This window comes from Drosophila arizonae, chromosome 3, assembly GCF_054131065.1.
Source record: "Drosophila arizonae isolate 15081-1271.41 chromosome 3, UAZ_ARI_1.0, whole genome shotgun sequence".
Taxonomy (NCBI): domain Eukaryota; kingdom Metazoa; phylum Arthropoda; class Insecta; order Diptera; family Drosophilidae; genus Drosophila; species Drosophila arizonae.
The window spans coordinates 25,642,304-25,657,831 of record NC_142923.1 but is presented as its reverse complement, the minus strand read 5'-3'; the positions used below and the strand labels follow the sequence as shown (position 1 = coordinate 25,657,831).

Here is a 15,528-nt window from a genome sequence, read left to right as displayed (position 1 = left end):
CATATTGATTATCAGGCATTGCCCGCTACATATGACCCATGGCGCCTGAATTCACAGTCTCGTTCGCAGCGAGAAGTCTTTTTTTCTTTTTTGCACTTGTTCCAATCGGGTGTAAGTGAATTTCTCTGTGTTTCAGAGTAAATCGAGCAGCGGAATACGGAGATCGCTAAAGTAAAGTATTTAATATTTGCCCCTTATCAATGCTGATAAGCCGCGCAGCTGAGACGTTCGATTGGCTCAGGAGCTCATTTTGTGGAGGTATTTGACTAACTTTGTTAGTTGATGAGAATCCGGATCGCTGGACTGTTGTACTATGTAAATACTCGTGTTCCATATTTTATTTATTTATTTTACTGTCAAAAATTCCAACGTTTGATTAAAGAGTTTGCGGTAATTTTAATAAATAAACAAAAATTGATTTCGTTTGCATAAGTAATTGCATCAAAAATCTTCGAAAGAGACAAGAAATGTGTGTCAAATGGAATTTGAATATTTTTTGTTTCTTTTCTCTTCTTTCTGAACAAGCGCCGAGCCATAAATAAAAATGAGTTTAATTAAATAATCTTATGCTAGGTCAGTTATGCGAAGCCAAACGCATTTTAAATACCACCTGTGTCTAGTCTCTGAGTAAGGCTATCTAATGGGTCAAAAGTGTATTGGTGATAATGATAACGATAAGATATAATGACACACATATCATTTTTCGTCAAGAGGCCATATTAATACTAACTTTAGGCGTACCCCTAAATTCGGGTAAGTGAAGTCATTGTGATTACCCGTTGGAAACAGTTCATGGAGCAATGATAGCACATACTAACAAAATGTAATGGAATATAGTAGTCATGTATAAGATTAATACGTTGTTTTTTAGAAAATTTGGTCTGTAAATCGGACTAAAAAAGATCAGGTTTTTCAATTTACTCTAAAAGCACATAAAAGGATTTATGAATTAGATATTTAATTCAAATCAGCTTAGAGATTCCGAAATATTAATTGAAGAATTTATTTAACAGTTTGAAAATATGAATAGAAATTATGATTATAATTATCAATTAAAAGACCTGTAGAATGTATCCAAAACACCATTTAATGATATTTGGAGCTGCCGCTTTCTCATTGTTCTCTTTTCGAGGGCTCTCTCTCTCTCTCTCTCATTCCTCTCTCTTTCCTCTCTCTTTTTCTCTCTCTCTCTATCTATCTCTTTTGAAGTTTTTATTAACACATTAAGCTTTTTCACTTTTATTTTGTGGATATGAAAATTCAATACATTTCGATTTATTTCTGGCAAATTTTGTTGGCTTGTGTAATTAGCTAATTAGTAAATCGAACATATACATATATTAATATGGGTTATGGAATCGCCTATTTCTATCATTCATTATATATTAATGAAATTGTGAGTGATGGCGGTGGGAACAATTGTTCGAATTACGATTTAATTTTTTTTACATTAAGCCAGACAGACTGAATTTAATATTTGTACAATCGTATTGATCAAATCACAAAAAAAAAAAAAAAAAAAATTATTTTTGTTATCTTTAACTAATGAGATTCTGGCATAAATTAATAGCCAGATAGTTGTTATAAAGGGAAAGTTTGCCGGCAGCTGTCGTTGTTTCAGTTCTAGTTTCCCAACTTATTTGCAAATTGAATATTTATAAAGTCAATAAGTTTATGAAGCTCATAAAATAGTAATAATTTAAAAAAATTTATTAGATCCACTGTTTGGCGCAAGTGCTAAGTGCACAATCGAGATTCCAAAGTGCGATGTTTCCATTGGCATTTGCCATTATCCATTTGGTGGCTCGATCATAGGAAAAACTTAAAAGGCTTTTAGCTGTTTAACTATCCAGCAAACATATAAAGCATTCCGCACTAAACAGCGATTTTAGATATTGAATTTCTATGTGATTTACTTTATAATTATTAAGCAACTGTCTGTATACCCATGGCAAATGCTTGGAACGGGTATAATGCTTTTGTGCATGAATATGTAACGGGTGACCCGATAGAATATATATATTATATTATTCAGGATCAACATACGAGTTGCTCTAGCAATAGTGGTCTACCTTTTTATGGAATCTTGAATTTTAATGCAAAATTTTTTATAGTAAAAGAAATAATTTAATTAAAATAATGAAACATCATTAAGAATTATATATATTTTTATATTTGGTAAGTAAATTAAGTTCATATGAATATTGATTCAACTTTTTTTTCGAAATTATAAACCTTTTTCAATATGCATATATCACATAAGTCGGGTAGGTAGGTTCCTATTCAGCTCCCTCATTATAATTGCAATATTTTGCACGTAGCATTCATTCTACTTAGTTAAACTTAATTTGAAATTTAAATATTGTAATTTATAAAAGACATAATCTTCCGTATTTAATTCAACTGATCATGTACTCGGATTTTCTTCTATTATAGAAAAGGAAATATATATGTACATAAAATTGTCTATTTTGATTTTCAGGCACTAGATATTTGTAAATGCTTTTTAATCTATTAATTGAAACACATTATTGAATTATATAATAACGACGTGGGAAATGAGCTTCGGATTCCGCATATTCTAAACACTTGCTTACCATAGAATCAAATCTAATCAACATCGAATTATTATCACACATACATAAGTATAGTATCAGTCTGCAGCATGATTATTTTTTTCGTGAAAACTTGATTTATGATTAACAGATATATACATGTATTTATTTGTAGGTTCATTTATTTATTTTTATACTGATTCACGAAAATGAATTATTATATTGATTCACGAAAATGAATTAGTATATTGGTTTTGTGCAATGTCCGTCTTGTCCGTCCGTCTGTCCGTATGAACGCAATTTTTTTCGGCGGTATTGAAACCAGAGACTTGAAATTTTGAAAACATACTCGGGTATATCTCCGATTTATAAAGTATTAAAATTTCCCGATCCGCCCACTAGGGGCGTGGAAAATCGTAAAATGTATGTATAGTTGAAGAGCTAGAAACCTGAAATTTGGTATGTAGATCCGTGTCGATCACCCAAGATCACAAGCTATGAGGGACATATCTACGCCCATTGGGGGTGTGGCAAATCGGATAAAACTGTATCTCCAAGAGTTTTACAGCTAGAACGCTAAAATTTTGCACGTAAACTAATGGTATGATTTTACAAAGTCTAATGACTTATATGTCTACGCCCATTAGGGGCGTGACATATCGGGGAAAACTGAATTTTCTACAATACTTAGCAACTAAATTGCTGATGGGAAGTGAATGAGTATTCAGCAGTCGGTAACGCCCGACTGCAACGTTCTTACTTGTTTTTCTTAATTTAATTTTTGATTAATATATTATCCAATTCTTTTGGGGTATCATTAAATACTTTATTATTTGCTGTATTATTGTAACAGACGACATAATAATGTAAATGGATCTCATATCCTAGTTGTTTAGTAAAGAACAACAAGTCAAGCAATGTTTATGACATACTAGCCTTTGGAAGCGTACTTTAGTATTCCTTATTACTAATTCGGTAATCAGAGATAACTAAAAATCGATCGATATGTTTCTTACGTAAATAGTTGTTAAAGCTCGAGTTCAGCAGTAGTTTCAAGGGAAAGACGTAAGAAAATATTGTTGTGTCTGTAAGTCGTATATTCTCTGCTATATTCAAATCGTATCAAAGTAAAGCTACATGGTCGGAAAATTTTTAAAAGTTAATCAAATATTTGAATATTTGAATTAGCCGACCGTTATCAGCAGTGAGCTTTATGCTGAGCGCAGATCCGCGATCGACCTCAGAGATCACAGATCACAGATCGACGAAACGGTTTTTATCCGAAAAAAAGCAGCAACAAAAATAGAAGAAGAAGAAGAACTTAAATGATGTGTTGTACGGTTTGATAAGCTCGCTCGTAGCTCGGCTATGGCCGTAGAGCAATGGACACGAGTGCGAATCTGGGTACGCGATACGCGGTCTGGCGACCCTAACTCAGTTCAAAAGCGTAACTCAGAACAAACGCAGTTCAGTTTTTGCTGCCATTGACGACTGACGAAAGTGACCTCCGTGCTGGATGCTGTGGCGTCCAAGTGTCGAAAGCTCGCGCAGCTCAAAAATATATATCTCGAAGTTCAAATAACCGCACAAATAAACTAGATTGCAGCTGTGACACTGTGTGTGTGTGTGTCTGTGAGTGTGTATCTCTCTCTCTTCTCTCACTGTGTCAGCCTATGTATTTGTATGTTTGCATATTTGCCTGTGTGTCTCTGTGTATGTGTGCGTGTGTGTGTGTGTTTACGTGCTCTGCTACTAAGCCAATCCAATAATACATAAAGTAGCGCCTAATGTCGCGTTCGTTCATTCGAACAACAAACTCCTTCGACAACAGACTCATTAATCGAAAGTAAATCGAAATCGAAATCGCAATCGCAATCGTAATCGACAGCGACAGCAAAAACGACAACGAAGCCGAAGCCGAAGCTTGAACAAGTGTTGGAAAATTAACTTCCGGTTCGCGACAATTTCAATATGGCACCAAACGCCATTTCGATCAGTCTTTTGAGTTAAGCCGAATCAAATCAAAAGTTCACTAATTACACGTGCCGAACAGCCAGTGCAAATAATAAAGCATATATTTATATGTACACCCATAAAAAAAATTTTAAAAATAACATAAAAATTACTCGACCAAGCTCCTCTGAATTTCACACTCTCTCTGTCTCTCTCTCTATCTGTCACACACTCGCACTTGCCGCTCACGCACCCACATTGCAGCCGCCGGAGACGCCACCACAGCAAAACTAATGCTAATTTGAAACGGTAAACAATTGGCACTACTGTAGTTGTTGTTGTTGTTATTTATTATTTACATACATACGTATTTAAATTAGTATGCGTTATAATTTGATGGGGTTTTTTTGTATTTCTATTCGTTTTGTTTATGTGTATATGATTTTTTTTTTTGTATGTGATTACACGCATAATCTTTATTCAGGATTGTAAATTGATTGTTTGATAAGAACGTGTGCTTTAGCGTTTCCAGTTGATAAGATTACAGTTTGTTTAACTCTCGCTTCGCAGAGCTTTGCAAAGATCTCGCTTAATTCAGCTGTAGTCGATCTATGCCAGCAATCTGGAATCAGAGATTAACTACAGTTCCGTTAGAAAAGTGTTTAATTAATATAAAACAGGCGCCACAGCAAAAGTGAGAATATGCGAATACTGTAAATGTATTATTGTAAAGTTATAGATCGGTCTATGCTTTGAGTGCTAGCATATGCTTAAAGTATTCATTATGAATATTCATTGAATAAATACAAGTTCAGCGCGTGGGCAAAAGAATAGTCAGTGGTTTTTATAGCCAGTGATTTCCTCAATTCTTATCTTTGAAGTCAATCAAATAATTCCATTTCACGAAGTGGGGTAGGACTAACTATTTAGCATATCAGCAGCTGTCTCCTTATCGATGCATCGATCAATTCATGCTCTATATTGTAGACAACAAACAAAGACTGGTTGGAGCTTAAGAATCAAGTGCCTGAGTATTATTCAATTTGCATGCGAACAGCTTCAACAGTCACATTATCAACAAGTGTCAACAGGTTTTAGCCACCGGCTCAGTGACAACTTTTATCTTTGAATATTTAAATTAGTTGTCTATCAATAAAATGTGTTATTTTCCATAAAAAGTCGACGCACTGCAGACAGCCAGTTTACAATGGAAAATATAGAATTCTAGAGATTCCGATTGGGCGGAAGCATAGTCGAAGGTATTAACCTATTTACATATATGCCTGGTTCTTCTAGATGTATCAAAATGAATTTTACCGGCAAACGAGGGGGTAATATATATACTATTTTAAAATAATTATTGATAAAAATATTTTCCTTCCCCAATAATTGACTGCATAGATCTTTTCAACTATTTAAACTACTATAACTTTAAAATAATAAATTAATTGCAAAGAAAATACAATATTCAATTTAAGTTTTTTTTTTTTTTAGAAAATTAAGTACGCCTTCTAGCAGAGCCCTTACTTATGCTATAAGATAAGTAAACCTCATTTGTGCACTAAAAAAATATTGTTCAGATATAATTTGTAGCTCAGTCTTATTTCAATAAGGCAGAAAATCTAGGCTACATCGGTCTTTAAATAGGTCTAAATATTGATGAAGCTCCATTTAAATAGATCCGAATTTATTTCATTCACATATATAGAAATCGAAAAAGATCTCGGCATTTGCTTAGTTCATTAAGTGCCGACGCACGTATTAAGACCATAGTACAATATACAATATTTACACATATTTTAACGAGTATTATACGCCAATGCTATTACAGCACTCAATGTAGAGTATAAAAGCAAACAATTGTACGCGTTTGCTCGACATTATCTAAGTCTTGTGCAAATCTCGAACTATTTGCACAAGAATCTCGCGGGCAAGCCATAAAATCCAACAACTTGTCTAAACGCTGAACAAAGCAAGTACTCGATTAGAGGCGAACAGAGATGTGTAGAAACATGGATTCGCCTTTGAATTTGTTGGTCCATATAATTAGCCAAGGCTGGGCGGCGATAGTGTGCTGGGGGGTGGGAGACCGATCAGATAAGCAATGCATAAATTTGCAATTTGCAAGGCAGCCCGACATTTCCATTGTCACCGAGCTGCTGCTCAATTAGCTGAGGTAATTGGAGTACAATGTAGACTGGGATAGAGACATTTGACTCGGATCTATCAAGTTCTGTCTCGCTCACTCTCTATATAGATCTATATTTAATCTTGAAATGCGTGTATGCAATGCTTGATTTGATCTAAATTATCATGCGGTATAATCAACAACAAAAAGCGACCCCAAATATGATAAGGAAGTCCTGCTGAGCAATGACTGCCTTAATGAGCTGCACAGCGGGAGTTCCATTTATTTACAAAAATTCACCACATCAGATTTACATAAATGTGAACGCGAATGCGAATGCGAATGCGCTTGACCCAAACTCAAAAAAGCAAACGTCGTTTCTATTTCCATGTCGCAATGCCATTTCAGCATTAGCATTTGATAGACCTTCAAATAGACAGCCCCAGAAGCAGACCCACAGTGCCAGAGCCATAACAAGAGCCAGAGCCATAGCCGTAGCCATAGCCAATGCCATTTTTAATTATTGCGCATACGCCACCATTGCCAAGCAGCAAATCAGAAACATCCTGCGTCACTTAAATCATTTTAATTCATGCATGTGTTATAAGTTTCTCTAATTAGCGCCACTCACTGAGTGAACGAGCATCGCGTGTTTCATTTTGAGCAACAGAAACATATGTTATATATAGACACACGGGCATGCAAACCTAGATTTATAAATATACATACATATCTTCATGGAGAGCTCAGTTTGCCTCTTGAGTTTAGTTACTGTATGAGCATCATCTATTGGAACATGGTTACTAAATTTGGCACCTCGAGCCCTAAATGTTAATCAACCTATGCCGGCAAGGCCTGCCTGGAAGACTCTAACGCAAGCCAGTTCAATTGTCAGTCTCTGTCAATTTAGTATTAAGCTCATCTTAAATTGAATCCATTAAGTACTTGACTGAAGCGATTCATACTGGACTAGTAGGGGCATTCACATCACCGTTTTGTTGACCCCCAAACAAAGAAATATAATAATAATAACCGAAACACCTTTATTCGAGAGCATTTCGCCTATGCCCAAGATCCAAGCGGAAACCTAAGTCAGCCAGAGTCATAAACAATCTAATTAGACATGCAGAACCCAAATTTGTATTAATCAGTTGATTTCTTCCAGTGAGCATATATGAAAATCTGATTAGATATTTGAATAGCCTTTATCATAAATATTCGTGAAACATTCATACATATGCATATTTTATAAATCTAATTCCGAATTTAACAATAAATTTTAATTACTTTATTTCGATTTATCTTACGGATACCCATATTTAGTTTAACTCGATATTACATAGATATAGTTCTATGATCCATCTTTTGAGGCATCCCAAATTGGAATAACTTCATTTTCAAAATAAAGATAACTGTTTTTTATTGTCGACTGTACCTGCTTCCAAGGCTCAATGTATTTAATCGGATGGAATCAGTAGAATTTTCAAAAATAATATTTTTTACTGTTTTGGATTGCAAAACTAACCCAACTAGATGACATAATATCTCAAGACAAAAAAATTGTAAATTATATACGGATCGAGATATACTGTACAAAAACATACTTGCCAGATTTTATGTCTATATTTCTTTAAGCATCAATATTCAATCAATGAATAGACTAAATCAAATGCCTATAACAGAGAGAAGCTTATATTAATATTTGATTTTAGTCAATTTTAAGCAAATAAAAATATATTATAAAATAAATTTGAGCATGTTAGAGGAGTGTGTAACACTGCATGTTTCTATCCCACATTAGCTCAACGATTGCCGGTCTTATACCTATAGAAAAACAGGCAGCAGCACCGCTATATTGCTTCAACCGTTTATCTTGAATATAGATCACGCCACCTGATTCACGGTAGCCTTCCAAACGGTATTTCAGGTATTAAGTGCAGCTTGCCAAGATATTTATATCTATATAGATTTAATATTGTGAGGCGTAAGAAAGTGAGGTCTTGCATTTTTTAGGTGATAATTATCTAAGTAAATTTTCATCTGGAAAACAGCTGATAAGAGAAAATGAAACGAAGTAAAAAGTAAACTATTTATCTTATTATTGTTGTTGCTTTCATGAGACGAATAGATAAATGTGCTAAAGATAAGATCTAATGAACCCCTTGATAGAAGTCTGCATGCGGCATGCCCATTTTAGCAAACATCTGAATAAACTTCAAACTCATCACGGTGTTAACTCAATTATTGCCATAAAGTATGTAAATTGAAATCAAAATTTGCATTTGCAGGCCGACAAACATCGACAACAGACAGAGAGAGAGAAAGACGAGCAGACGAGCAGAGCGTTTGTCTACGGTTGATGCGGATTACACAATCGAGATAGACAACTGCTGGGGAAACGGCGATTGGACACAACAGTCTGACTGGCTGTTAGTTAACTAGTATAATAATTATCAGTGCTGGATTATTATCAGTGCAACGGTGCAACGGCGTAGCGATAAGGAGAAAGAGGAAGAGCCCAATGAGCTGCTAGTAGAGCTGGCAGGCCAATCAACACACAATGTCAGCATTTGCGAATCGACAGAGCCGAACCCACTGCAAAAACAGTATTAAAGCGCCGATGAACAGTTGAGAGCCGTTCAGGGTGAGCGCCAGTGCAGCTAAACAGGAGTAGAAACTCAGACACGACAGATCACAGAGATCACGTAAATTAGCAAAGCCCAGAGATTTTGGACTCGAAATCGGACCCGGACTGGGAGGCAGGCCGACAAATGACGGAACAGGAACACAACAACATGTTGTCCACGGACAAATGCATAACGACCACATCGACGCCAATTATCATTGGCAGCCGCAAGACTTCAGAGCAGCATGCACACACGCAGCTGCATCCGCAGCAGCATCCACAGCATCCACAACAACAACAACAGCTCGGCCATCCGCATTTGAACATGCATCACACCTGCAGCCACACGGTGCACAGCCAAAAGTATTCGCCCGAGGCGCCGCGACGCAACCTGCACGAGCTGCTGCTGGAGGTGCTGGATGTGCTGTTATCCTGCCTAATCGTAGCGCCGTGCGTGATCGCCTATTGGCGCGGCACCTGGGAGCTGATGGGCGTGCTGCTCTTCCCAAACAGTCTGCCCTTCTCGGCGCTGGCCTCCTTCGCCATCGGCGGCCTGGGACACTTCATATTCACCATCACACAGAACTTCTTCAAGGATCACATACATCCGGACAAGCGGCGGCTGACCTACTATGCCATCTCGCGCCTCTACACCGCCGTCTTCGGTGTGGTCTGTGTGAATATGTGGCGCGGCGCTTGGATGGTCTGCGACTGGCTGACCAGCATCGATTCCCTGGCCATCATTTCCGTGGTCACTCTCGTCGCTCTGCTCTTCCTGGTGGGCACTCGGACACTGCGCAACCTGGGTGCGGCGCCCTACACCGTCACCATGGACCACAAGAATGACTACTTTGAGGTGGACACCATGTTCAAAATACCGGTAAGTCGTAATACTTAGATAAAATATAATGTTATCTACATAGAAAGGATTCATTATAATTTATATATGGGATATCGAAAATAACCATTAAAAATTATATTTTATTATTAAATATAGTTGAAAACTTATGAATCACACTTGTATTAGAGTTTTCAGGCTCTTCACGTGAACAGTGCAAATCCATATCAGTTCTTAATAAGAAACATGAGATCAGATTCTCAGATAAAAATATATTGACAGCATTCGAATAATATTAATTGAATTAACTTGATTAGCATAGTTAATCTTAATCTTTTATAGTAAATAAAAAATATAATAATAAAAGAAAAATTATGAATCTAATCAGGTTTACAAAAATTATATAATATTTTAAATAGTATAAAAAAAAAAATTGCAATTTTCAATCAGACAGGCGATCAACATTATTTATTTCAACTATTTTTCAGACGAATACAATCAGCAATTTTAATAGTTATTCCCTTATATGAAACCTTGAACAATTCATTCGAATTAAATCTGAGAATGTTAACACAATCAACTAGTATGAGTGATCTAATTGAGACAGCCCGATTTGGATCCTATTCCAATCATACTCCTTCTTCTTTTATATCTGCTTATGCAGCTTGACTTACGTAAATTATTTGTTTTATAGCAAAGATCGTGATAGATACCATATCTATTATTTTAATTGTACTCGCTCTGTATAATATTCAGTTTGTGAAGAATTGATATTTAACACCCAAAAGATATTTATGTGCTTTTTCTGCCATGTTAGCTTTAACTTAAAGCCTTTGATTCTAAAAAGGAAGACTGCTTAAATTAGAACCGATCGAAAGTCAAACTGAAATACGACCCTAAGATATAAAGAGTACTCTGATGAAGTCGGCAAACCAAAACATTGTTAACTTTTCGTAACTTTGGCATGGGATCAGAATACAGTTGACTTATGTAAATCTGAAACGTTAGAAAAGTATAGCACACTTGCCAGATATCAAATATAAGGAAATATAGTCCATCTATTATAATTCTTGCGCCAAACATGCCAACAAAATTATAGAGTCCCGAGTTGCCAGTGTGTCTATGAGCATGAGGTAGCCAAACACTAAATAATCTTCCATAAATGAACAAGATCTGTGACCTTAAGACTCTCCATGAGCGAGCATAGAATGCGACGGTGCCACAGAATGTCAAATAGTGTGAAGTCCCCGTGTAAGCACGGTGCTTGACCAAGGACATTGCTGCGCTGACTGTTAGTCCCTCGGGTGATTCCATTCGAAAATCGCATTGTGTAGAAATAGGTTAATGCAATTCATGCAGTCGCCGCTCAATCGTAGCTAAGTTTAATATTATTAAGTAGCGAATGCGCCTCGACTATTTATTTATTTATTCTTATTATTATTATTAATTGGCTTGTTTGTTTCGTTTTCCATGCATTTAGGGCTTCGCTCAGCCCGGCCTCTACGTGCTGGACACATTATTCTCGGTGTTTGTCATTGGCAGCCTCGTGGTCATCGCTTGGCGCGGCGTTTGGGGCATCTTTGATTTGACTCTGTTCCCGCGAGATAAGGCAAAGTCCGCCTGGGGATCCCTGGTAAGCTCAAAGCTTCCCAAAAAAAATCTCTCAACTGACTCTATCTCTCTCTCTCTCTCTCTCTCTCTCTCTCTCTCTCTCTCTCGCCTGCAGCTAATTGGTTACCTGACAGTCTTTGTTACCTTCATCCTACAACCTTTGATGCGCTACGTTTGCCGTCGAATTAGCGGATTATTGAAGATAATCATATGCGATATTTACTATCTGATGACATTTTTCGGTGCTGTGAATGCTTGGCGTGGCATTTGGAATTTGCTTGATGTTTACCTGTATCCAGGTGAATATGCAATATAAAGCATTATCTTTGCAGCTGAATTAAATAATGTATTTTTACAGACAATCGTATATTGAGCTTCTGGATAACGCATATCGTCCCCTTTCTACTCCTGGCCGCTCTCAAGTGCTCCAACTCGATTCTGGTGCGTGGTGTATTCATCGATGGTGAGGGCTCTGGTGCCGAGGCCGTTCACCTGCCCATCAATTATGTGCGCTTACACTTTCTACGCGAACGACGCAAAAAGGTTGCCGCCGAGCAATTTTCGCACCTGGATGCGCCACTCTATTATCTGAAAGCGGATCACACGACCCTTGGCAAGCACTTGGAAAAGGACATGGAGGCACATCACAGTCTGATCGAGAAGCCACACGCCCCCGCAGCCCAGATCATCTAGATGAGGATTAGCTTTTACATACATGCATAGGTGTTAAACTAATTTTAGATGCATAAACTTAATGCTAGTTCATGCTTGTTGTTGAAGCGCAAGCATACTTAAAGCCTGGATTATTAGTTTATCTAAATCTAACTTTTATTTAAAATTGTACAAAATAATTAATATATGTAAATATATATATTTAAAAATATCTATATATAAATCTACGTTATATTGTTGTTAGGCATTCGCTTTTCTTTTCAAGATTTTCTTCTGTACATTTTGCATTTCAATTTAAGTTTCGCTTTCTATAAAACTGATTCATTGCAAATAAACAAATACTTGTGTAGTATAAATATTTTAGCTCGACCCTTCCTAACTGAGAGGCATCATCTGTATGCTATAGCTCTATAGTATATAGTAAATATTTGCCTATCTAAATTTCAAAGAAATTTAGTTCTATCTAAAACCTTACAATATTGCTAATTTAAGCAAAAGGTGCAAATATCGTAGGGTATTTCTATTTGCCAAGCTATAATAGTTACGAGAGTCCAATTTGAAATATTAAAAAAATCGATTATTGAATACGTATTAAATCTTTTGAAAAAATAATTATTTGTAAATTTAAAGCCAAGCTGAATATTTAATTTTATAACAGTATCTAAAAAAAAAAAAAAAATATATATATATATATATATATATATATATATTATTTAATATAATAGCAATAATTGCTATTTTTGCACTCAATTAATTTAAATTAAATTAATTTCATTTTTGAATTTCAAATAAACTTAAAGAATTTCATTTGAAATATTGAAAGTTATTTTTTATATAATTTAAATAGGATGTTATAGAATATAAATAATATAAAATAATTAGCATATGCTATATAAACATTAGACAGGATATTATGTTTTTCATTGAAATGTACATATGTAGAGCCTACAAATATATATTTACACACATATATTTTTTATCATTCCATTTCGTTTGAAACAGCTACACATACTTTATATATTTATGTTTTATTTGTTTATTATTTTAATTGTTACAAAGAATTAATTCTAGATAACAAAGTTTGAAGCCACAGCGACAAAATCCTTCAGGCAGACTTATTTTCCTATTTACTTTTTACATATATTTACATTATATACATTATAATTCTAATTTATGTTTTATATATCTAAGTTATATGTAGTATGCGAGCATATCTACATTGTAGTGTATCGAACAATAGAGACAAATTGATCTGGCTAATTTCGCCGAAAATAAAAGATAAGTAAAAAAAGACGAGTGAGGTAAACTGCGCAGCGAAAATAAATACGAAAATGCAAATCGAAAGCGCAAAATAGAAAGCAATTGATATTTGCAGCAAGGCGTAAAATGCAAACACTTGACATTTCAGTTTCAAATAGTCGACGGTTTGCTGAAAATCAAATCAAATACGCAACTGCACTTTGGATATATATTTATTACAATTAAAATCAAAGATTGCAACAAAAGAAAAACAAATAAACTTAAAATGTATTAAAATCAACGCGATAATCGTGTAAACCGAACCGACTTAGAAAATCCATATTTTTATATAACCGCGAAGAGGCAATCCGAGCAGCAGCTGCAGCAGCATCAAAATGGGAATTCCGGATATACGACAGCTGGTCACACTGGAGTTCGAAGTGTACGGACATGTTCAAGGTGGAGTGCGAATCTCATATGTATCTAATAAATGTTGCAAATGCGTTCGCCTTTCAAACGGAGCCCAGTCGCTATTGCTATTGCCATGGGCTAAAAATAAATCTTATACCGTAGCTCGGCATTTGGATGTCCTTGGCTTTGTTTAATGCACACACAGTAACCGAAAGACAAAGTAATTATAGCTGACAATGTTTGTATAATCGACAGGCTTGAATTTCACAAAAGAAACGCGCGATCGTTGCACCAAAGCAGGTATCACAGGTTGGGTCAAAAACAGTAAACAAGGAACAATTGTGGGCAAAATGCAGGGCGCCAAGGTGGAGGTTGACAAAATGTATGTAGTCACGCAATGTGTGTGAACGTTGTGATTTAATAATGTTTCGATTTCGAATTTGGAATCTAGGATTACTTGGCTGTCCACCGAAGGCCCGCCCGGCTGCCAAATCGAACGATGCGAGCTGCGAAACCAAAGCAATTTAAATCGACTGGATTATAAAGACTTTGCAATTAGATTTTAAAATGTTGTACAGTCTAATAGTTATTGTGTTTGTTTTCTTTTTGTGCACTATTTTAATAAGTTTCTAGAGATCAATAAACAAATTCTAATCCCGTAAATAAAACACTGCGATACACATATGAATTGAAATCTATTTGGGTTTCAACACATTAGAGTAACATACTTTATAGCAACATTTTCATGTCTTATACTATATCTGCTAGACCTAGAGATCGTTTAGCACGACTGGAAACGACCGGCGGCCTTCATGCGCTCGAAGGACTTGTTGGCGTCATATTTCCTGTAAATAGAAAACAAACTTGTATTCGAAAGCCCGTTGGCATATTGATTTTACTGCTCACTGGTAGAACTCAGCATAGGCAGCTTTCTTTGGGTCGTTAACCAGGATCTTGAAAGCAACTGTAATAACTGCAGTTAATCCAAGTGCTACGGCCAGATTGCGCTTGATGGTCGCATTGTGCAGACCACGCAGGACGGGTCCGGCGCTGCTGGATGTAGCTGGAGTGTTGGCCATGTTAATGTTACGGTAACTGTAAGTAAAATTTTCATTGGTCAGTTGTTATGTAACGAAATGATGCCAAAAAAGCACTTGTGAATAACCCAAATGGCATAAAAAGGTTTGACTATTAAGTATATGGAATTCAATCTGAATTGTACTATATCTTTAGATAAACCTTCAATGAGTGCAATTATAAATGCGAACAAAATTATTTGACTCACTTTTGCAGCGAATATTCACTATTAATGATGCCACACTATCAAAGTATTCGAAAGAGTTGCCACAGTAGGCAAATACTGTATAGTGGTGCCACAGTATGTAAATATTGAAATTGTAAATGAATTATGCTGTATATGTATGCTAAATTAGTTATTTATTAAAATATCGGAAACCGATATTTATGTTTCGTTAATTTTGAAAACCTCATACGC

General features: G+C 35.8%; 3 protein-coding genes across 11 annotated transcripts; 2 read left to right on the top strand and 1 right to left on the bottom strand.

The window, feature by feature from the left end:
- The first annotated feature begins 162 nt into the window (after positions 1–162).
- Positions 163–12,606, top strand: fusl (transmembrane protein fuseless). Of its 8 annotated transcripts, none has more exons than XM_089465645.1 (6): positions 200–315; positions 574–753; positions 8,925–10,142; positions 11,581–11,733; positions 11,827–12,010; positions 12,070–12,606. In XM_089465645.1, the coding sequence occupies exons 3-6, from the start codon at positions 9,408–9,410 to the stop codon at positions 12,402–12,404; spliced, it is 1,407 nt and encodes a 468-aa protein (XP_089321771.1). In that variant the 5' UTR covers positions 200–315; positions 574–753; positions 8,925–9,407; the 3' UTR covers positions 12,405–12,606. The 8 variants fall into 8 exon arrangements, with proteins under 8 accessions (XP_017859168.1, XP_089321771.1, XP_089321775.1 ...); XM_089465648.1 differs by having other exon boundaries at positions 260–315; positions 579–753; XM_089465647.1 differs by having other exon boundaries at positions 303–390; positions 579–753.
- Positions 12,607–13,777: 1,171 nt separating this feature from the next.
- Positions 13,778–14,701, top strand: LOC108611183 (acylphosphatase-2). The gene is made up of 3 exons (XM_018003681.2): positions 13,778–14,081; positions 14,289–14,415; positions 14,485–14,701. The coding sequence occupies exons 1-3, from the start codon at positions 14,018–14,020 to the stop codon at positions 14,597–14,599; spliced, it is 306 nt and encodes a 101-aa protein (XP_017859170.1). The 5' UTR covers positions 13,778–14,017; the 3' UTR covers positions 14,600–14,701.
- A 10-nt stretch (positions 14,702–14,711) lies between these two features.
- On the bottom strand, positions 14,712–15,477 carry cype (cytochrome c oxidase subunit cyclope). 2 transcript variants are annotated; one of them, XM_018003682.2, is made up of 3 exons: positions 15,319–15,477; positions 14,940–15,128; positions 14,712–14,878 (listed from the first exon to the last, which is right to left on the bottom strand). In XM_018003682.2, exons 2-3 carry the CDS (start codon positions 15,110–15,112, stop codon positions 14,815–14,817), a joined length of 237 nt encoding a protein of 78 aa, XP_017859171.1. In that variant the 5' UTR covers positions 15,113–15,128; positions 15,319–15,477; the 3' UTR covers positions 14,712–14,814. The 2 variants fall into 2 exon arrangements, with proteins under 2 accessions (XP_017859171.1, XP_089321789.1); XM_089465663.1 differs by having other exon boundaries at positions 15,273–15,334.
- Positions 15,478–15,528: the final 51 nt, after the last annotated feature.

What these genes read in the sequence shown, in the direction of transcription:
- fusl (XM_018003679.2), top strand. Translation starts at nt 9,408, where the DNA reads ATGACGGAACAGGAACACAACAACATGTTGTCCACGGACAAATGCATA. An exon ending in AGTCCGCCTGGGGATCCCTG is followed by an intron (nt 11,734 to 11,826) that starts GTAAGCTCAAAG and finishes TCTCGCCTGCAG; the next exon opens with CTAATTGGTTACCTGACAGT. An exon ending in TGATGTTTACCTGTATCCAG is followed by an intron (nt 12,011 to 12,069) that starts GTGAATATGCAA and finishes GTATTTTTACAG; the next exon opens with ACAATCGTATATTGAGCTTC.
- LOC108611183 (XM_018003681.2), top strand. Translation starts at nt 14,018, where the DNA reads ATGGGAATTCCGGATATACGACAGCTGGTCACACTGGAGTTCGAAGTG. An exon ending in AGTGTACGGACATGTTCAAG is followed by an intron (nt 14,082 to 14,288) that starts GTGGAGTGCGAA and finishes TATAATCGACAG; the next exon opens with GCTTGAATTTCACAAAAGAA. An exon ending in AAGGTGGAGGTTGACAAAAT is followed by an intron (nt 14,416 to 14,484) that starts GTATGTAGTCAC and finishes TTTGGAATCTAG; the next exon opens with GATTACTTGGCTGTCCACCG.
- cype (XM_018003682.2), bottom strand. Translation starts at nt 15,112, where the DNA reads ATGGCCAACACTCCAGCTACATCCAGCAGCGCCGGACCCGTCCTGCGT. An exon ending in GCCTATGCTGAGTTCTACCA is followed by an intron (nt 14,879 to 14,939) that starts GTGAGCAGTAAA and finishes TTCTATTTACAG; the next exon opens with GAAATATGACGCCAACAAGT.